The 22,133-nt window shown below is 36.3% G+C and overlaps 1 protein-coding gene across 6 annotated transcripts in view; it reads right to left on the bottom strand.

The window, feature by feature from the left end:
* Window positions 1-22,133, bottom strand: part of Septin7 (septin 7) — a 90,451-nt gene that overhangs the window by 12,724 nt on the left and 55,594 nt on the right. For all 6 annotated transcript variants that reach the window (XM_019210011.2, XM_019210010.2, XM_010640498.3 and 3 more), the window contains 7 exons: window positions 16,419-16,519; window positions 14,589-14,723; window positions 8,981-9,098; window positions 5,563-5,655; window positions 3,795-3,891; window positions 2,198-2,249; window positions 789-914 (listed from right to left, as the gene is read on the bottom strand). In XM_019210011.2, coding sequence (XP_019065556.1) covers window positions 789-914; window positions 2,198-2,249; window positions 3,795-3,891; window positions 5,563-5,655; window positions 8,981-9,098; window positions 14,589-14,723; window positions 16,419-16,519 — 722 coding nt within the window. The remainder of the gene's footprint in view (window positions 1-788; window positions 915-2,197; window positions 2,250-3,794; window positions 3,892-5,562; window positions 5,656-8,980; window positions 9,099-14,588; window positions 14,724-16,418; window positions 16,520-22,133) is intronic.

Raw genomic sequence — 22,133 nt, 5'->3', positions numbered from 1 at the left:
CCTTTTTTAAGTTTTTTGAGACAGGGTCTTACCGTGTAGTCAGGGTTGGTCCTGAACTCTTGGCAATCCTCCTGCCTCAGCCTCCCAAGTGCTGGGATTCACAGGCATGTGGCGGGTGCACATCTTTGATACCACCAGAAACCACCCTAGCTCAAGATATGAGCTCAAAAGGGCAAAGATTCAGGCCTGGCAGACACCCATTCTCACAGCCAGCAGAAACAATCCAAATACCTAACTCATCTCTTGGAAATACACAATAGGAACAGAGGAAGTAACAAGACCACATTCATCTAAATATTCCTCGTTTGGTACTGTCCCTTATTTCCATATAATCTGGATGAAAATTTCTCCAAAATGAAGTTTGTTTTTAAAAGCTTAGAGTAAATTTCTGTTTATCCAAACTGTCCAGCAAATGTGCTATCATGGTTAGAATCTGCTCTTATTAAACAGGACATAGAATATTTATTTTAAATGTAAAGTGGGGTTTAAGAGATCTTGGTAGTAACTATTATTTTTCCTCAAAAGCACGTTATTTATTAAAAGGTCTGTTTGATTCTTAACTGGAACTATATATTGTCTGTGTATGGATTATAATGGGAAGGGCAAATGACCAGATTTACTTAAAGAACAAGACAAAACAACTGTACTAGATGACTGCCAAATGCTCCTGTACATAGAGAACCTTATCTAAATTTTCTAATGAGTAACAAGGAGATATCTGGTGGAAACAAGACAGTATGGTGACTGCAGAAATGCTGCTTCTCCCGGAGGAGAGGACCCACACTTACTTAGTAAGCTGCCCTTTGTTCTTGTTGTTGTCCACTCCATTGTAAGTCACAGCTGCCAGTTTTCTGCTTCTGTAGTTCTCATAGTGCACGTTATTGGTGACATCTTTCAAGTCCTGCATGTGTGTCCTATCACAAATAGCAAGAACTTCTGTCTATTAAAAAAGCTTTGATGTAGAGTCAAAGTTTTAGCAAAACCAAAAGATCAGACTTATAGATTCCACCTGAGATTGTGAGAGCCATAAATCAAAGTAGTTATTAAAAGATGAAATTTCTGCAAAAGAATATTTACCTTTAAAGTACATACCTGTATTTAATTTTATTAAAGAAGGGAGACTAGATTAGCAACTACTGAAGTTCATAAAATCTGTAAGTAATTACTTTTGCTTAAGCTATTCTACCAGGGAAATGATATCAGAATTTTTACTAGATTAATACATAGGGACAATTCAGCACATATCAAATAGTTTTCTATTTGAAAAATTTTAATTTAGAGTAAATTTCTGTTTATCCAAACTGTCCAGCAAATGTGCTATCATGGTTACAGAAATGTTGCTTCCAATATTTCCATACATAAATTCATTACATAAGGGATTATGTAAATTCATTACATAAATGACACACTCTATCTACACAATTCATGTGAGATGGCGCCATCATTCCTCAATGGTAGGAGATGCTGAAAGCACCCTGAGCTAGCCTTTCACCCACGTGGCATTCTTTACCTTTACAAAGCTTAAAACAAAACAAAACTCTGTGCAGTAGAAAAGCGAGGCACAGCATGAAAAGGGCAGGTGCGGACTGAAGATGGGTGTCCATGCCTAGAAGCCGAAGAGTGAGGAGCAAGACGAGGACACTACGTTTCTGCAGGGGCATGTGACTCCCTGACTCCCCTCTTCCGAGTTTCTCCCATCCCTGGCCTCTCACTAGGGCCTCACCTCCAGTCCTGTCAGCAGTCACCACGCTTCTCCCGGGGAAGATCCATTCTGTTCACTGTGTCCCCGCATACAAAAATAACCCACTCACTAGAGCCACGGTGTACACCTACGTGCCAAGTCCCCACTTCTGACTCAAAAACTATCCTCTGTCATTTTCCCACGCTCTTCACCTGGAGCAAGAACAAGAGTCCTCCACTTTCCATGCCTATTTCAGTACTTAACCTTAAGGCACAGAGTGATGACAGAGACTGATGCTCCTCCATATCCCTAGCCATATAACCCATTTTGTGTTTTTGCCGACGACTTAACCTTAGAAAAGAACACAAGTTATCTCCATGTAGTACTTCCTTCATCGCTAGAATGAAGATGCCACTTTGAATTAGCTACATTTATAAAAGCAAACACCAAAGTGGTCCAACTCTAACTTTATTAGGGAAAAAAGCCTTAGGCTATTTCATTACTGTTCACACTTACCTTATCAACATATTTCTTAGAATTGTAAAATCACAATGTTCACCATTTTCAACTGTAAGAAAAAAATTGACATATATTATTGCGAGTACAGCCAGACTTTTCAAAGGAAATTTCATAGGATCTCACTGAGGAAACAGTATGTGGAACTGTTCAGATCAATTTTTCATTAAGGTTTAATGCTATCTTAGTGCTCAAGGAAATGACAGATAATTGCATGAGAGTTCTACTTTATTATAATCATATCTTCAGTGACAGTTTCATAAACCTAATAAATGAGCTCTGTAGAAGAAAACAAGCTTGAAAATTTGAAAGGCGAAAGCATGTATTTTCCAGTACTGGCAAAAAAATTATTTATTCTACAATAAAATATATTCTAAAAATTCAGTATTACAGGTAAAGGGAGAAATCATCTAATAAAAATCTTTCTAAGAGATAACCTTCCCCACAAAAAGACACACAAAAACTAAGATTCTTCATTTTTAAAAAATATATCATTAATAGGAACATTCCTTGAGGGCTGGGACCAGAACAAACTAAAGACACAAAGCAAAACTGTCCAGGGCAGATTTCTAAGGGCCAGGTAAGTTCTAAAGTCTTGGGCCAGCAATGGCAGTTTCCTGAGCAAGACAGAGCTGAGCACAAAGGACAGGGTCACTGGTGGGGATAACAACTTGGAACAAGATCCTAAAAATCAGTCTTGTTCAAAATAATAACAAAGAGCTAAAACAACAGTGACTCCAACTTGCAAGATTAAATATTAGGTTAAGTCAATATAATAAAACAAACGAGGAAACACAACTATGGTTAAGAGGACTTCTGAGGGTTGATGTTACAACTACGATTTTACTCGTATTTAAGACTCCTTATAAAACTAGTAAAAGGGATCTCTTCATAATACAATTTTTATTCTAGAGGCTGAGGCAGGAGGATTGTCACAAGTTCAAGACCAGCCTGGGCTATGTAGTGAGTTAACAGACAGCCTAAACTATATATCAAGAGCCTGTGTTCAAAATTTTAAAAAATTCTTTTATTCTGAAGAATGTGACTACCAAAACGTGACTTCTGTCTTGAGGAAAGAAGATGGTAAATGTTTTAACTGGGCTCATAAATGCTTTCCATCTTTCTGAGGGTCCCTGACCCAATGGAGACTCAGATGAAAGTGACAGATGGGTCTTCTCTCCAAACTATTCCCTATCAAAGGGTTCAGTAGTTCCCTTAGAAAGCTTTTTAAGACCCAGGTTAAAATAAAACAAAACAAACAAAAAAACCTCCTGAATTTTAAGTATGTTTTCAAACAAACCAAACCAAAACAGAAACTAACTTGATGGGTTAGGGACAGAGCATGGAGCAGGGACAGCTGACTTTTAAAGTATCACAACTTTAGGATTTAATACATACTTGCCTGACTTAGGAGGACAAGAGGTCTAAAGAACAGGATTGTACTTACAAGGTAAGTGAGACTAAAAAAAAAAAAAAATCAGAGCTATCCTTGAAAATCTAGAGTAATCCAAAGAATATGCACATTATGCCACTTAATATAAACACAAATTTTTAAACACAACTGTGAAAAAAAGTCATTCACTGAAGACAACCTTACCTTCAGCAACACCCCAAGGGTACTGCCTTCCTCTGACCCTTTTGCCATTAACTTCAATGATAGTGTTGCTACCCACCACAGCAAGAGGTAAGCGGTCCTAGAAAATAAAGTGTTTTCATTCACGTATAATCCTTAGTTCTCGTAATTCACAAGTAACACAGAAGGGACATTATTAGTCAAAAGAATAATAAGACAGACTACTGTGTCAGTTTCTACATTCACTATTATAGGCCAGTCAATAAGTATTTGGTAAACTGTCATAACACAGCATTTAGTAAAATGCCATTACTACCACAATAAACAATGATAAATTTATTTTTTTTGAAATTTGGTCAAATTATGTACTAAAAAAAATCATTCAAAAAAACTGGGAGGAAAGAGGGTAAAAAACATACTGGCATTTAGAGGGGGAGAAAATGAGGTTTGTAAGTAGCCTGTCTGACCACAGGCCAATTCTAACAATACTTGCAACATGTAATATTAGATTTGCTAAACTCTGGATTTGGGAACTCCAAATCCAAGTGATATTTGTGTTTACCCACACTCAATCAGGGTAAAACCTTTCAGAATACAGCTCCCACAAACATACATGTAGCTGTTTTATAAAACCTCAGAAATTCTTCATTGGTCAGATAATAAATATTTCATTAATTCTAAGATAACTAGATAGGCTTAAACAATGCCATCATTCAATATACTATTTTTAGGGTCAGGCATGGTGGTGCATTCCTGTAATCCCAGCATTTGGGAGGCTGAGGCAGGAGGACTACCACATGTTCAAGGCCAGCCTGGGCTACATAATGAGTCATAGCCAGCCTAAACTACAGAGTGAGACCCTGTCTCAAAAAAACCAACCAGACAGACAGGCAGAGTCCAGCAAAAAAAAAAAGTGTATACACTTCAATGATTTGCAGGACTAATAAATGTCTAGAAGCCAATGGCCACCACTTTGAGCACCTTTTGTATTTGAAGAGTCTGAAAGTAACTTGTATTAATCTCATGATGTCTCAATAAATTTAGTATTAAAATATTTATACAAGGGCTGGGAATTTAGCTAAGTGGTTCCGCCACCTGCCTTGCAAGTGGCAAGGTTCTGAGTTTGATTGCAGTACTCCCCACAAAAAAATTTATACAAGTTTTTTCTTTCTTGATGTATGCATTTTTTGGTGCACTGTGTGTGTGTGTGTGTGTGTGTGTGTGTGTAGTTTTTAGATCCGAGATACTTGGAAACCATGAAAAACTAAAACAGAAAAATTAGGGCTAGGGATTTAACTCAGTGGTTCCACAAGCCCAAGGACCCAAGTTCAATCCCTGGCACCTAACCAATGAATGAATGAATGAGTGAATGAGAAAAATTACTCTGTTGTAGATTTGCGGTTCGCATTTTATAAAAGGACAAATGAAATACATTTGTCTGGCTCTTACAGATTAAAACATTGACAGAATGAAACTTCTCCATTCTTGTTTCTTAAGGGATATATGTATATGTATATGTATATGTGTATGTGTATGTGTATGTGTATGTGTATGTGGTGTGTGTGTAAATATGGTGACAGTTAAGTGAAAGCCATTTGGACTAAAGTACCAACCTATTCCATGCATTATATGTATGAGCTAATCAACAAAGTTAACTGCAAAGCTAAATTTAACATTATATAACCTATTTATTTTGGAAGCCAACTATGCTTTGATATTTTTGGTCTTTCCCATGGATAGCAGACTATGCTTTCAAAGCTAGAAAATATTTAGATGTATAGGAATAACTTACTTTTATCTTTTTAACCAGCTTATTTTCTTCTTCATCATCTGTTTCTGGAAATTCATATATTTTAATTTTATGTTCTTGGATTTCTTTCATTATCTAAAATAGATGTAGAAGTTAGCAAAAGAGCACCATACATAATCAGTATTAGTCCTATTTTTATCAAATACTTCTTGGATTCCTATGAACCTCAGTTTCTGGTTCTTTATTGTTTTTCAATGATACAGAACCAAAATCTAAATATCAAATGACTAAGCTATTTTTTAAAAACTATAAAGTTGATATATAAATATAAAAGTCAATCTCAGAAGTATTAAAGTCATATGGTTATCATGCCAAAGGAGTTCCAAAACACCTTTAAAGTTCTAGAAAGAGATTTCTTTGGTTGGTTTCTACTACAATGACCTTAGGTCATTTAGTTACTAGAACTGAAATTTCTCTGGACACAACTCATCAATTGTCTTACTTAGTTGAGTCAATGGGGCTTAAAGTCACCTAAAAATGTTAGCAAACCATGGCGAGAGTAATTAGAACTAAGTACAACACTGGCTCCAAGAGGAAGATTTACAGATCCCTGCATGTGCATGTATATATTCACAAATCAAAGAGCACCAGACACACAATCGAACAAGCTCAAAGGAGAAAACACAGCCTAGCAGGTGACAAGCTCAAGTGTTAATAAGAAGAATGTAGAAAACCAAAGGTGAAAACATATTAATAACATCAGGAAAGGCCTAGTTCAAATTACATTGTTAAAAATCACTTCCAGGGCCAGGGATTTAACTCAGTGGTTGCACTGCCTGCCTAGCAAATGCAAGGAATCAAGTTCAATCCCCAGCAACACTCCCGGGGGGGGGGGTCACTTCCAATTCTGAATGGAAATACAGACATTCAAGTAATTTTCAAATGCCCAGCTTTCTAAACTCACAAAAAATCTATACCTAATATACCGACTACTAGCTTCCCTCCCCATACATTTTATATGTTGTGCTATTCCCATGGTGGGGGGTTCCCCAGTGTAGCAAAAGTACTTTAAACAAGCCAAGTTATGAGGTTACTACACTAGTTAGAAGTAAACAAAAAAAAAATCACTGGAAAAAACGGGGGCCACATATCTTTGTTTTTCTTTTTATTTTATGAAAAAATAAAACACTTTCAAAACTAAGCAGTAAAAAAATAATTATTATTACACTGTGTATCTTTATTACAAAGTAGGGCTTTTCTTACACCGAAAAAAACCATGAGAATAAGGGACAAGCTGACGACTATAAGGTTAGCAGAGAAAAAGAAACAGCTGTCGTTAGTGCTAAGACCAGTCGTTCTTGGTCAGGAGCCGTACATTAAAATGACCTGAATGAGGGACGGGCATTTAGCTCAGCAATTCCACCATCAGCCTCGAAAACACAAGGTCGGGAGTTTGATCCCCGATACCAAATAAAAAACAAAAAAAACAAAATCTGAGTGAGTACTTTCAAAATGAATACTAGAACCTCTCCTTCATCTACAGAACCACTTCAGAGCAATCAGGCCCAACAAATCATTGTGAAGAAATTTTCTAGGTGATTATGATAGGTACCATTAATAGGAACCATTATTATATATTACATATATAATAAAAGAAAATAAGGCCTCAGAGTGTAGCTCCGTGGTGAAGTGTGTGCAAACAAACACAAAGTCCAGCCCTGTGAAACAAAGACAGAAAGGGAAAACAAAACCGCACAACCATTATATTGTAACCACTATGGAAGCATGTGTCATTATTTATTTATCTTTTTGATTTCTGAGTCAGCAGTACAAATCCAAATGGAGATGCAACTCAAGACAGAAGAGGAAAATATATGATTTGAAACTTAGAAACACCACAGTATAAAATAAAAGTGGGAATGAATAAATGTAAAACAGAGAAACATACTCCTGGTGAAAATACTAAGTGTAGTAAAAACAATGTACAAGACATTCTCCAAGTTTATCTGCATGTAACACAACTTCAAAGCAAGTTTTTTCTTTCTGTAACAGGTTTCAAGGTACTGTATCCTAAAAATTTTAAACTGAAAAGTATGAAAAAAATTTTTTACTACAAAAAGGACTGTAAGTACAGTAAGAGATAATGCTACAATCTGTTTTTTAAGTACGATACGAAGTTGCTGTGGTTTGAAAAACATTAATACTGGCACCAAATAAAAAAAGAATGGTGGAATAGAAGAGAGTTCTGTAAATTCAGCCTAATTTCATAAGACGTGAGACATAACAAACCAAATACAACAAAACAAAGAAAAGGTGTCTTTAACTCAATATTACTGAGATAAGTGGACCTCAAAAAAAAGCTTAAATTTGTGTGTGCAACCACGTGTGTGTGTACTGCATAAAGTACAATGAAAACAAAATTAAGATAAAAGGAACAAGAGAAAAAAGAAAACAGACTTGTGAAAATAAGAGCTAAACATCCAAAATAAGAAGAATCTATATAAATACATATAAGCAATACCAACTATATACTATTATTCAAAGACATTTTGAACAAGATTTTCATAAAACAAAGTTTTAAAAAATGAATAGTCTTGAGGGGGGCAGAAAAAAAACTGAACAGTCTTGCTTGCTTTTGCTTTTTAAAAAATGTTCAGTATATACTTGAAAAGTAAAAACAACAACAACAACAACAACAAAAAAAAACAAAAACCAAAAACTGGTAACACTTAATTCCAAAGAAGTTTTTACAATAAAAATGACAATAAATGCTGATGTGGTCACAGTGAAACAGATGCCTATTATATAAAGAACCAATTGTTTTATTGGGAAAGCACTGAGCCTAAATACAGAGGTTGGTATAAAGAGCCATAAAAATAAGTCAGAGCCACTGAAGAATAATCCTCTTCTGGGAAATTCATGTTAAGACAGTAATTCTAAAGGGTGGTGACAGGGGTTGTAAAAAAGAATATATTTTAAATAGGCTATGCACTGGGTATAGTGGGCACACCTATAATCATAGCACTTGAGAGGCTGAGGCAGTTGGATTACCACAAGTTCAAGGCCAACCTGGGCTACACAAGACCCTTCTAAACAAACAAAAATGGACTTATTTAAAAACTGACAAAGCCCAAGCCCGGGGGTACACACCTGTGATCCTAACACTTTAGGAGGCCAAGACAGGAGGATCATCATGAGTTTAAGACCAGCCTGAACTAACAGTGAGACCTTGTCTTGAAAATTAATCAATTAATCTGACAAAGGGTATGGGTTCTATGATGCTGAATAAGAGCTTTCAGAAGAAAACCGAGGCAAAAGATTATTTTCAAGAGTTATTTGTAATACAATATAAACAATACAGTGAAGCCTCAAGACTGTAACATGTCTGTTACACTAAAAACAAAAACTGAAAAGTACAGGAACAACCAGAGAAGTCCACGAGTTAATTCATTCTGCTCACCTGTTTTTTAAACTGTTGGCATTCCTCCGGTGTGAGAGTGTCAGCTTTGGCAATCAGTGGAATGATATTCACTTTCTCATGCAAACGCTTCATAAATTCAATATCCAACGGTTTAAGTCTGAAATACATAGTACTGAATATGACTACAGTGATCAACTTGGGGAACAGATTCTTGATGTCCCCAGTGTTCAATTAAATGCAGTGAACTACTTTACTTACCAGAAATGCTCCCTTGCAACATGCACTGGACCAGCCAACAGTTAGGAAGAACAGTTTAAGAAGCACTAGCGTGGCAGAGAAGGCTTTTTGACTCCTGCTGTTGAATGCCCTGGTCATACGGGTTTGGGTCTCAGAGAGGAATTGGAAAAACCAGAAATGGTCCTAATAGGATTTTTTCATGTTTCAGCTCTATATTTATTACTAAAATTTTGCAAGTTTTTTAAAATGAAAAATGGTAGCTGTCAATTATAGATTCAGTTCTTGCTACCATCTCTCTCCAACATCTCTGTCCATTCCAACCTGGCGCTCCACCACCTGGCCACTGCACTTTCAGTCACAGACACTTTCTCTGTGGTGCTGACCACACTAACTTGCCCGTTACACTGCATCTGCTATTACTGCTCCATAGGCTCTTCTAGGATCATCAGGGCACTTCTCAGGATCCTCTGTAAGCTTGTCCCTGAAAGAGATGCATTCCCCCAAATTCTCCAGTAAGCCCTATTCTCTTACTATATTCTGCATGGTTATCATGACAACAACAGATTTCAATTACTGTATGGGCCAGTAACTCCTAAATCTTAATACCCAGTCTTACATCCTAACTCTTCAATTCCTTAGTAGCATTTATCTAGTGGATGTATTACTGGGACATCCCTCGGACCATAAAATCAAAAGCTCATTCTGAATCTCTATGCATCCTATCTCAGTGAATGACTCTAGAAATCTACCCAATACAATAAGTTGAGCCTGAAACCTGAGACTCATATTTTCAAAGATTCACCAAGACTCACTGAAGAAAAAATACATGTGTGCACTCGTGTGTATGCTTGTGTGTTGTGCACTCATGCCAGAGTGTCCATTACCACTACTTTAGTTCAGGCCACGAAAACCTCTGGAATGGACAACTGTATAAGCCTTCCCATTTTCCACAAGCTAGCCACATTGCAGCCAACAAACGAGCGATTACTTGAATGAAAACCACACTGAAGGCTAGATTCCTCAGCCATCGTGGCTCAGACAGCTTGAGGACAAAGCTTCTCCAGCTGGCCTCATCTCTCAGCATTCTTGGCCTATCTCGTGCCATGTCCTGCTGAACTTCTCATAATTCCCACAGGACAGGAGCTCTGTCTGGAACATCCTCTAATCCCATCGTCTTCTGAACCAACCTGCCTGATTCCTATTCCTCCTTTTGGCCCTGGCTCCCAATCTGTTTCCAATCCTCTTCTAACTAAGACAAGGTGTTTTTCTAATTGGTCACACACTTCATGTGTGATACAATAATCATCCTCCTGTGTATGTTTCTCCCACTTTCTCACAAAAGAGCATCCCAAGTGGGGAGGTTTTTATCTCATTCATCTATAGCATTAGCACCTAGCATAAGATGCTGAAGAGTTGAAGGGGCTGAGAGGTTTGTTGACCAAAAAAAGTAAACTGTTACGATTTTATGTCCTTTTTAAAAATAAAAACCAAAGAAAGTCCTTAGATCTAGAATACTGGGGACTAAAAAGTAATGTTCCCCAAGAATAAATGAAGATAATAAAAACATTTTGCATAGGAATATCACTCTAAGGTTTTTTGTGTGTGTGTGGTGCTGGGGACTGAACCCAGGCCTTTGCACTGAGTTACATAACCCTTATACCTTTTGATTTTTTGAGACAGGGTCTCACTAAATTGCTTTGGCTGATGAGCTTGAATGTGTGATCCTCCCACCTCATCCTCCAGAGTGGTAAGATTACAAGCATGAGCCATAAAGCCTGGCTAAAGTGGTATTTCTTAATTTTTATAAAGCAATGAGAAAAACAGAATAAACATCTTTGTTATTAATTTTATTGATGAATATTGACTTAGTAATTAAATTGCTTAATATTTTTAAATAAATAGAAATAAACATACAGCTAAAATTGGGAACATCAGGATACAGAGTTTAAGGAGTTTGAAGAATACATACTACATATAGTGATGAGGCTGACCAGCATAGAAAGGGGAAAAGAAGGAAACAAATATAGAGAAGTCAGTGCCTACTCCAATTCCCCTTATATTGAATGCCCTGGAATTTGTTACAGGCATTCAGAGAACAAGGGATATTATGGAAGAAAGACTGTGGCTGGAGTAACTGCAGCATCTGTATTACTTTAAACAGTGCACTCATCTCACTGATACTAACAGAAATCCTATTCATCTCTGTGAAATAAGTAAGTTCTGCTTCTTTTCATCAATCATTACCTACAGTAAGTATAGAAGCCATTTATATGGTCAATTCAATCTCAGGTTTCTAGATATTTAGCTCATTTCCCAGTTTATACTCATGAAAAATTTAAATAACCAATGCCATGTTAAGCCATTATATAAGTTTATATAAAGATTCATATCTCCTTTTATATATATTTGTCTGCTTAAAGCAGTGAAAAAAGCAGAATTTAGTTAACTTAAAAATTTAATAATCCTAAGAGCATTTAATATTTTTAAAAAGTCAAATCCAACTTAACAATCTTTCTAAAAAGAAAACAGAGGAAGGGCCGGGGATTTAGCTCAGTGGTTCCTTTCCCTGCCTCACAAGCACAAGGTCCTGAGTTCAATCTCCAGTAACAAAAACAAAAACAAAAAAGTCCAAATTAAAAGGAAAACAGAAGAGTTCTGGTTTAATTCTGTTATTTATTATACCACCTCAACTTATAAGGAGAAAGACATTAAAAAATAATCATGATAGGTTATCAAGAAAGTCAGCTTCTAAAGTATAAAACATAAGGCCAAAGAATATTTAAATCAGTTTAAAAATTAAACTAGGAGAAAAGGTAAAACCTGGCTTGATAAAATTCTTATGGCTGTTTAAATCAGTATATAAATTTCAGAAATTTACATAATGTCAACAGCAGAAGGTATTTAATTCACATGCAGATAATAGGTGAAATTTTTCTTTAGTCCCTTTATCTCTTCATCATCAAACTCAATTTTTAAATCTTGATTTTTTAAAACAGAAAGTTATTTTTAGAATTCACATTCAAGGAAAAACAATAGCAAAAAAAATGACTACCAGACAAATGACAAATATTTATTTAAATATACGTTTGGGGTTTTTGGGGGTTATTTTTGTTTTTTTTTGTTTTTTTTTTTTTTTGCTTTTTGAGACAGGGTCTCACTATAGTTGAGACTGACCTGGAACACACTATGTAGCCCAGGCTGGTCTCGAACTCATAGTGATCCTCCTACCTCAGCCTCCCAAATGCTGGGATTACAGGTGTGTGCCACCATGCCTGGCTTTTGTATGTATTTATTTCTAAGGGGAAAAAATGGCCTAAAACTCATTGAATGACACTGATCTTTTTTAAAAGTGGTAATCAATATTAAAAGGATAAAATAGCAATCTAAACTGTATGGGTATGGTAATGTACATCTGAAAGCCAACACTCTAGGAGGATGTGGCAGGAAGATCCAAGTTAAAGCCCAGCTTGGGCAACTCTGCAAGACACCACCTTGGGAAGGGGGGGGTGGGAGGGTTGTTGCTCTGTGCCAGGGCCCTAAGTTCCATCCTCAGTACCACAGAAACAAACAAAACCACCCTGCATGCAGTGATGACATGCAGGATGAGGTTGAAGGAATTAAAAGTACACACTGATGAGCCAATTTACTATTACTTTAAAAACCAGGTCTTTCTAAAAGGAGAATCTAAGTAATACCCAAACAAGATAGAAAGGCTTGATTCATTGACAAGATTGCATGGAGTCTTGGTGTACATGAGAAGAGTATTTGGAATTCTAAATAAAATTCAGTGTCATATTCTTTCACTTAATCTACAGCATCACATACTAATGGGCAAAATTTTACTCCATTCCTAAAAATAGTTAAGTGAGAAACTATTCAAATATACATTTTTATACATGGGAACTCCCATGCCTTGTGACAAACAAGAAATGGCTCAAAGCCACTACACATCATTTCAATCACAGAAAAAAAAAATTATCTTAACAACAACAAAAAACCCTTTTATTTCCCATGCAATTTTAAGAAACAGATTTTCCCCAGGGGGGTGGGAGGAATGTGATTTCATGAGAATCACTAAAACTTGCTTGGAGAAAGTCCAAAAGATATAAACTGGCTAATTTCTATTGACTTAACTGTAGATTAAAGATATCACACAGCTGATTTCCAGGAAAAAGTGCTAACAAGTTAAACCAGAATGGCTTTTAAAAATGTAAAATTCAAGAAGCAGCTATCAAAGTACTCATAAAAGGATATACAATGTGTCATATTTTTCAGATTTTTTTTCCAGCTTAAGTAGATGAGTCAGTTAAGTGATATAAAACTTCTCAGAACACTGTAGAATATTAGATATAAAAGAAACATTTTTCACCACTCCAATCTGACACTTCAAAAATGGTAACTACATACATAATCATGGCTTCCTGCTACACTAAGAAAGTAAAATGTGAAAATAAGCATCAGGCTATCTCTCCATCTAGGAAAAAGATGCAGAGAGAAGTCAAAAACAGAAGAAAGGGGAGGGAACTGGTTTTCACTACTGTAATTTGGGGACAGATGACAATGCTACTTGGCCTGAGTCTACACAAGCCAGTTCCTTTTGGTGGAGAGACGATATGGCTGAATAATGACAGCCATTTGTCCTACAAAAGAGTGAAGAATAGTAAACAGAGGTCCGGAGATGTGGCTCAGTGGTACCGTGTCATGCCTGGCAAGTGCAAGGTTCTGAGTTTGATCCCTGATACCAGGAAAAAAGTAAATAGAAACATCAACAACTAATAATGACACATATCTAGTCAAAATAACAAAAGAGTACAAGGAGTAACAATAATGGGAGTATATGCTAACTACTAACAAAAATAACAATCAGACCAGATGAACATCTAGCTACAGAAGAGGTTGGCCCTGATGGTATGAAAACTAAAAGGTGGGACCTTGAGCACTAAGGGAAACGGGAGTCAACAGACATTTACTAAAGAAAGAAATTGTGCAAAACAACACTGGCATTTAAGCTCTGATTACCTTTTCTACCAGACTTCTACTAACACACTGGGAGTCCCTGAGAGTATGTCTAAATCTCATGGTTACTGCTGTTCCTCATTTGGTAGTTCAATGAGTGACAAAATAAAGTCAAACAAAAAGTGAAGTAGTCAGGTTGATACTTCAAGCCATGCGAGAAAGACAGTTTCCTACCATGAGGTGAGATCCTCAAGCATGAGGAACTAAGAAGCAAAATCACTGTTAGCTTTTGCAGGGTTTTTGAAGGGTTGTTTCATGCCATTTCTCCAGGGAATATGGTACTGTATAATTGGTCCAGTTATGGCTCTATAGACATCAGGATTCTAAAGATGCACAAACAACAGCAGCAGCAACAACAATAACAAAGCATCAGAAGCATTAAGGTACTACTGACCCATGTCCTGAAGGAGCAATGAAGTATAAACAACACTGCACCCTATTATCAGGCATCTGACGTCTGTTCACTCGTGATTCTGCGTTTAGGTAATCCTCAAATTTACTATCGATGTAGTCGATCACAGGCTGCCAGCTATAGAGTGTAGACAAAATGATTAAGTTCCAATTCTACAAATGAATGAACAAGTGATGAAAATTAAGGACAACAATCAATATTTTTAATTAGGTAAATGCCAATCTTCCAGTGTAAGACATCTCCACTTATTCTTCACACTGATTCAAAATAGGTAAAAAATTATACTACATAAATCTCCATCATTTGGAAACTTTGTAAATCAAAGAGAATTATTTACTATCAAAACACAGCTAATTAATTCATACTATTTGCAGTAATAACTATCAATTCTAAGATACTTACAATGTGAAAACACATTAGTTTTAAATTTCAAATGAAGCAATTAATACAAACAATATAAAAAGTTTATGGTGAGTTTTTGAGTTTTAAGAGTTGAGAGAAAATTACCTCGAAAGCAATGTAGAATTCAAAACTAAAAATATTATTTATAAATTATTAAGAAAAATGCTTCAGGACAGGTGTAGTGGCATAAACCTGTAATCCCAGCACTTGGGAGGCTGAGGTAGGAGGATTATCATTTCATGGCCAGCCTGAACTACACAGTAAGACCCTGTCTCACAATAAAATAAAATGAAACAAAAGAAAACGCTTCAGACTAAAGTTTCATTGGGTATTTAATGTACTTATAAAAAAGTGAAGGTCTAAAAATTAGGTAAATTAGGATGAGACAGAAAATAATTTATACATATAGATAAAATTGCAGTAAAGCAAAAAGTTTTAAACTTACTATGAAAATTACTGTATTTAACTATATAGTTTTAGAATGTCTTAAAAATAATTTTACAATAGGTATTAACTCTACTATATAAAAAAGCTACGTAATACAACATTTCCAAGTAAGTAGCAAAGATGGCATAGGAACAATTTCAACAATCTTCACTAGGTAAGAAGTTTTAAAATGTTAAACATAAAAAGTCTAATCTCAGCACATTCCATTAAAAACAAAACAAAACAAAAAAACAAAGAAAAGAAGAATAATATCCAGAAAACAGAAAAGTTGTGTTGCTGTTGTGGTACCTGGGACCATTTTTATTTTATTAGCATCTTAATCATCATCTGGAAAGAGAACATTCTAGAGTAATATCATTAAATGTAGCTCTGATAAAGCACAGTCCCTACTATGTATCATAAAGCAGGTACAAGATATTTTACATTCATAGAGGTATGATACAGTACCGTCCTACATCGATAATAGAATCAGTTTTGGTTTGAAATTTACTTTGTCTGAAAATAATTGCTACCTCTGTATTTTTCTGGGCTCCTGTCACATGGAGAATTGTTTTCTATCTTTTCACTTTCAGTCTATGGGCTTCTTTTTGCACTAGGTGTGTTTCTTGTATATAACATATCAGGATCCTAATGAGATAATTAATAATGTGAAATAGGAAGTAAAGGGCTAAAGGTGTAGGGAAAGTGGGACGGGTGGGGGAAAGGTAATAAGGGAGAGGAAAAAAATAGGAGAAACTGAAAAAATGGAAATAAAGTGTTTGTAAATGGGGAGGGGAGAAGGGGTGAAGGGAGGGCAGGGACAAAAGAATCAAGACCTATTACATAAAGGTACAGAATCCCAATGATGAATGTAACTGCATTGTATACCTAGATTGTACCAATAAACTCAATTAAAAAAAAAAAGTCTAATCTCCCCAGTACCTCCAAATGCCCTGGAAAGCAATGAAAATGAGTATTTCTTACCAATTACTATTATCCACTGCATCTCCAAATCCTGGGGTATCAACTATTGTGAGCAGCAACTGAACACCACCTTCTTTTACTAAAACTTTGGATTGTTCCACCTGTAAGAGTCATTGGTGCAGGTATTGATATCATTCATTACATCAGTAGTTTCTCAAAACCAATCTGGAAGCTACAAGTTAAATCCATTCCCTTTTCTTCAGAATCAATGACTCTAGACACTTGAATCCTACTTAAAAGAAAAACAAAAATATAGTTTCCAAATCTCTTTGTAAATTCATACTCTGTTAACAGCTCTTACTTAGTATAACAAAGGAAAGTGGAACCAGATAAGTGGTAACCTCCAAACACTTACAATACTTGTATTACCCAAATGCATGTCTGCAATACAAATAAACATTTTTTTTAATGATTCAGTAATTTAGAGTTCAACTGTCAACTGTATTAGACAGACATGCACATCAAATCTACCATTTACAGTAAATGTCTTCTGGGACCATCTCCAAGTAGTTTGGTCTAAACTACTCAAGTTTACTTTTTACCGTTCCCAAATTTTCTCAGCACAGCTGTGATTATATTTCTGTAATGGCTAAGACTCAATCCTCTTCTCAAATATGATACTCCACATTCTGGACAATGCAATAGGCATAGGTTTACAAAGTGAAAATATGTATTCATTTTTTTTTTAAATGTTTGAGAAAGTCTTAAGCACTAATAATAATAGTTCCTGGCACAACTGAAGATTTTCTGTAATCCCAAAATCTGTATTAGAAAGTGAACACAGGCTGTTATTTTGTTTTTTGTACCAGGGATCAAACTCGGGACCTTGAACTTGATAGGCAGGTGGCAGAACCACTGAGCTAAATCCCTGGCCCTCACAGGTTGTGGTTAATGGCAAACTATCAGCTTTTAAGAGCCTGAAATAAAGCAAACACTTGATTCAAGCAAAAAAGGGGAAGAATTTCTCTAGTTATCTATCAAGTGTCTGCCAAATCTAGAGGTACCATGTAGGCTGACAGGCTAACTTAAAGAAACAAAAATTATACTCTAAATTGAGAGTTAAATTCCATAAAATGGCATAAAGGCAGACAATGAGCCTTAGTGAAAAACGCAATCAAAAAGCAACACCAACCATTTCTATTATTAGACAACTGTGGAAAAGGAAGTGATAATCTCAAGGTAGAAAAGTGGTATACTGTTTGAGATTCCATAAAAGAGGATTTATTTCTAGTTCTAAACTTCTGGCGTTTTTACAAATGCCTGTGGATGCACAGACTAGGAGCTTAAATTAAGTCAGGCTGCTGAGCAAGAAGTCTGTAGCAGTATGGCCGCCAGCATGCTAGATGATGGACAGCTCTTCATCTGCACCGTCCAACAGGGCAGCTCTCTAGCCAGGGGCTTCTCGAATCTATTACATGCTGACCTGTACGTGCAGTTGAGGAGATGAATATTCAGCTTCACTTAATTTGCATTAACTCAGATTTAAAAAGATAGATGTGGCTACCAAAGCACACAGTGCACATTTATAACCACCACCAGCTTTTTGGTAAAAGAGGTTTATTATCAAGAAAAAAATTATTAAAACTAAAAAAGTTGTCTAAGATTTAGATATCTATGTCTAGGCAGGGGTTTCCTATCTTTTATTATTTTTTAGCTTTAGAATACATTTATTTTATGAAAAAATGTAAAAACTTGATAAGACAGTAAGAGAACAATAATTATCTTTAGTTATTCAGACAAAAAAGATTGTTTTACAAAGAAGAAACAGATAACAGTATAAAAACTTTCTTTTCAATGAACTGAGACACTCTAGTAGTATAAATGACACAACTTAGCACATATATTAAACTTTTTTTTGGTACCTCAAAATCCAACTCAGGGCCTCATGCTTGCCAGGCAGGCACTGCACCACTGAGCTACATCCCTGGCCCCATATTAAACTATTTTTGACACAGCAGAATGATCAGTGCTCTTCAATCTGTTTTGATCTTGGTATAAACTACTGGTGAAACATTTGAGCATCCTGAATATAATTATATTTATCTATGAAATATGTACTACTAGAGAGAATATTAAATATTAATAAGTATAAATTTCTCTGTAGATTAAAAAGTATTACAGTTTAAATATGAGGTGTCCCCCACAGACTCATCGTGCTAACCTCATCAGGGGACTGAACCTCCAGCAAGCTCCCAGCTGCCACGGGCTGCTGGAGGCGGGGCTTGTTTGGAGGAGGGGGTTAAACAGCGCGCCTCTGAAGGCTACACCTCTCTCTGGTTTGCTTCCCTCTCTGCTTCCTGGTTGCCATGTGGTGGACAGCTTTCCTCTGCCAGATCCTTCATCGTGTTTCTGCCTTGGAGCCAGATGACTATGGACTGAAAGCTCTGAAACCAAGGGCCAAAAGAAACCTCTTCTCCTTTAAGTTGTGTATGTTGGGAATTTTGTCCTAGTAATGGAAAAACTGACTAATGTAAAAAGTAAACACCAATAAATAAGTTGGGATATTTATCAATGTTAAATTATCAAAACAATACATTTAAATATTATTTCATGCATGTTAGAAAAACAACGTTTTATTTATCTGTGGTCCTCTAGTAGAAGGATGACCTGGTCAAATCTAACGTGTCAAAATATATCAAGTTTACACTCATCTTCTTCATAAAAATAGGTCATTTATTTATAGTAATAGTCACTAAAGCAAAAATGCCCAAAGTGATATCACCCCTTCACTTGATGCAAAACACATTTGTTTTACATGAATGTTCTCCCAATTTTATTTTAAACCATTTCTATTCCTTTATTAATACAGTCCATTGTATTAGTGACACACTATATACTAATCACACACCTGACTACAACAGCTTAAATTTTAAGTTGTTTTCTTAGTTGAAACAAAGGCAAGGATGAGAATATGGTTAAAAACAAAAATTAAAAAATAGTTCAACAGGGCTGGGGATTTAGCTAAGTGGCATCACACCGCCTTGCAAGTGCAAGGTCCTGAGTTTGATACCCAGTACCTCAAAAAAAAGAAATAAAAGGGAAAAATCTAACCAACAACTTGTTTATTGACTTGATTAAAAAAAAAAAATTTTTTTTAAAGAGTCTACTTATAAAGCACAAAGCTTCTTTTCTTATCTGACCTATGAAATTCTATGTTATCCATACATGGTCAAATACAAAGAAGTCAGGTCAGTACCATATGGAAGAGATCCAGAAAACCTAACTGTAACAACAGGATCCAGTGTATCCCATCATCTGCTTTTTCAAATATTCTCATGGGATCCATGGAAAACAAATTAGTTCAAGTCCAGGAATTTCAAACTTTTCTTAACAAATCTATTCCAAATGGCCATTTTCCCATGCACTTTCCTAAGCAGGTCACACCAGCATATTTCACTCACAGTTCTCTAAGATTAAGTGCATAATTTAATACCAACGGAATGAAAGCAGGATCATTTTTCAACTGTTTCTTCTTGAAAAGTAAATAAAACTAAACCCATTATATAGTTTATGTATAATTAATTTATGAAGGCCTCTTTTGGCTTCCTAGATTCCAAAGTGGAAACAGTCAAACCTCCATAACCAAGACTGCTAAGTACATTAAACTTAAGCTATTTTTAAACAAAGTATTATTAAAAATGAAACAGAAATGACCAATACAAGAATTATGCCTGGCCAGGCGTGGTGGCACACACACGCCTGTAATCCCAGCACTCAGGAGGCTGAGGCAGGAGGATTGCTGTGAGTTTGAGGCCAGCCTGGGCTACACAGTGAGTTCAAGGTCAGGTTCAATTACACAGTGAGACCCTGTCACAAATAAAAAAAATAAAAACAAACAAACAAAAAAAGAATTATGCCTGGAGCCTTCTTCATTTTCAGCAAGACCCAGAACCACCTTAGTGTACTGAGAAGCAAAGCTTATGTGAAGTTTCTAACTGTTTGCTACCCTTGTACCACTGCCTACCACTCCCCAATCTCCTCACAGTGAGATCTCAAATCCCTTGCTCTTTTCATTTTCTAGTAGCAAATCCCTGCCCAGCCTTTCCTCTGTCTTTCCTGCCCATATCCCATTGGAGAGTAATCCAGAAAGATTTACACATCTTTCTGTTGTTACCATAAACTCCATAGCCTTCAATTCAACCTCAACAGGAGCTTCTCCACCATCTAACCTCCCTTTACATGCCCCTTAGTCTTAGTCTCTGCCCCTCCCTTGCCCATATGGTTCTTCCTAAGCCCCCTACTCCATTACATCTACCACTGTGCTCATCAGGGTACCTCATTCCACTTAAGAGACTCAAGAGGCAAACCCCTCCTTCAGTCCTTCCATTCACTTCCAGTATTCCTCCTCCGCCTCTCCTTCAAGTCGACCGACCACCCATTTTCACTGCCTCACTTGCCGCTCAAGTCTCACCCCAGCCTATTGCTCTCTCCCTGTCACTCCACTGCGGTGCCAAGGACATCTATGTGGCACCCTGCTTGCTAAATCACAATTGTTTGACTGTGTTTTTCACTTGAGAATTTTGTGCATCTATCATCTCAGTAGCCCTCTAAACCTGGTATGAAAAGCGTTCAGATATCTGTTATGTCAATGGCTCAGAAAAATAAAAACTGGGCCAGTATATAGCAAAGTTTCCCATCTGGGCTCTACAAAAATGTCTCAAGTTTATAAAGCATGTTATTCTAGGGCTAGGGACAAAATCCACTGCTTTTACCTTTACTCGCCTCCATAAATTTTGTACCCATTTAATCCACAATAGTAATTTACAGTATACATCACAGACTAAGAAAGTTCTAACATGGACCAACATAAAGCTGCCAATTAAGAACATAAAAAACAACAACAAAACAAAAAAACACTGTCAATTCACAAAAGACTTAATCTAATACATAAAAGACACGAATTTAATCTTAAATTTAAAAAAAGTTTTTCCCAAAGAAAGACAGCTGACAATCTTTCACTGATGTAAATTATAATTTTCAAATACAACAATTTGTGAAATAAAATTTTGCTAATTGCTTGTGATATATTTCTAAAAATCTTTTGTCAATCTGGAAATCTATATTTGAGGTTAAAACATGAAGTGTAGTTCACACCTCTGATTCCTTTCTTGTCATTTCTCTGTAATATCTGTCAGGGGAAAGAAAAGCAATGTGGCACTATCTCATGCAACTGGAAATATTCTGAAAATACTAAGGAAGAACACTTCCCTCTCCTGCCTCCTCCCCACAGAGACAGGATGAAAGCGCAGCAGGCAGCACACTAGAGAGCAGGGGGCTCTCAAAGTGTACTACCCAGCAGGCAGTAGCACAATCTGTGAACTTACTAGAAATGCAATTATTTGGGCCTCGCCTCATCCCTAAAGTATTGTAAATTCCAGGGGAGGACTCAGCAATCTGTGTTAACAGTCCTTGCAGGTGACAGGAGTTCAAATTGGAGAACCACTGGTAAGCAGCATCAGTTGAGGCCTAGAAATGCACAATGCAGGGTCCTTAGGTCTAAGACAGAGCTTAGGAATTAACTGCAAAGCGCTTCTAAATTAAGATTGAGAACTTCCCTCAAGCCAGAACCACTGATTTAAAGGAGTCTGAAAATCAGTTCTTTCAACACTTATCTTCCTAGACTGAAAGTGAACACATTTTCCTTTAATATACAAGTATTTTGTAATTAGATATGCTCAGGAAGGAGGGAGGAGGAAGAGAGAAGAGAGTGTTTTC

Source organism: Fukomys damarensis, unplaced genomic scaffold, assembly GCF_012274545.1.
Source record: "Fukomys damarensis isolate Sample0158 unplaced genomic scaffold, DMR_v1.0_HiC HiC_scaffold_17, whole genome shotgun sequence".
Lineage (NCBI taxonomy): Eukaryota > Metazoa > Chordata > Mammalia > Rodentia > Bathyergidae > Fukomys > Fukomys damarensis.
The sequence above is the reverse complement of the archived record's forward strand: the minus strand, read 5'-3'. Positions and strand labels throughout refer to the sequence as shown.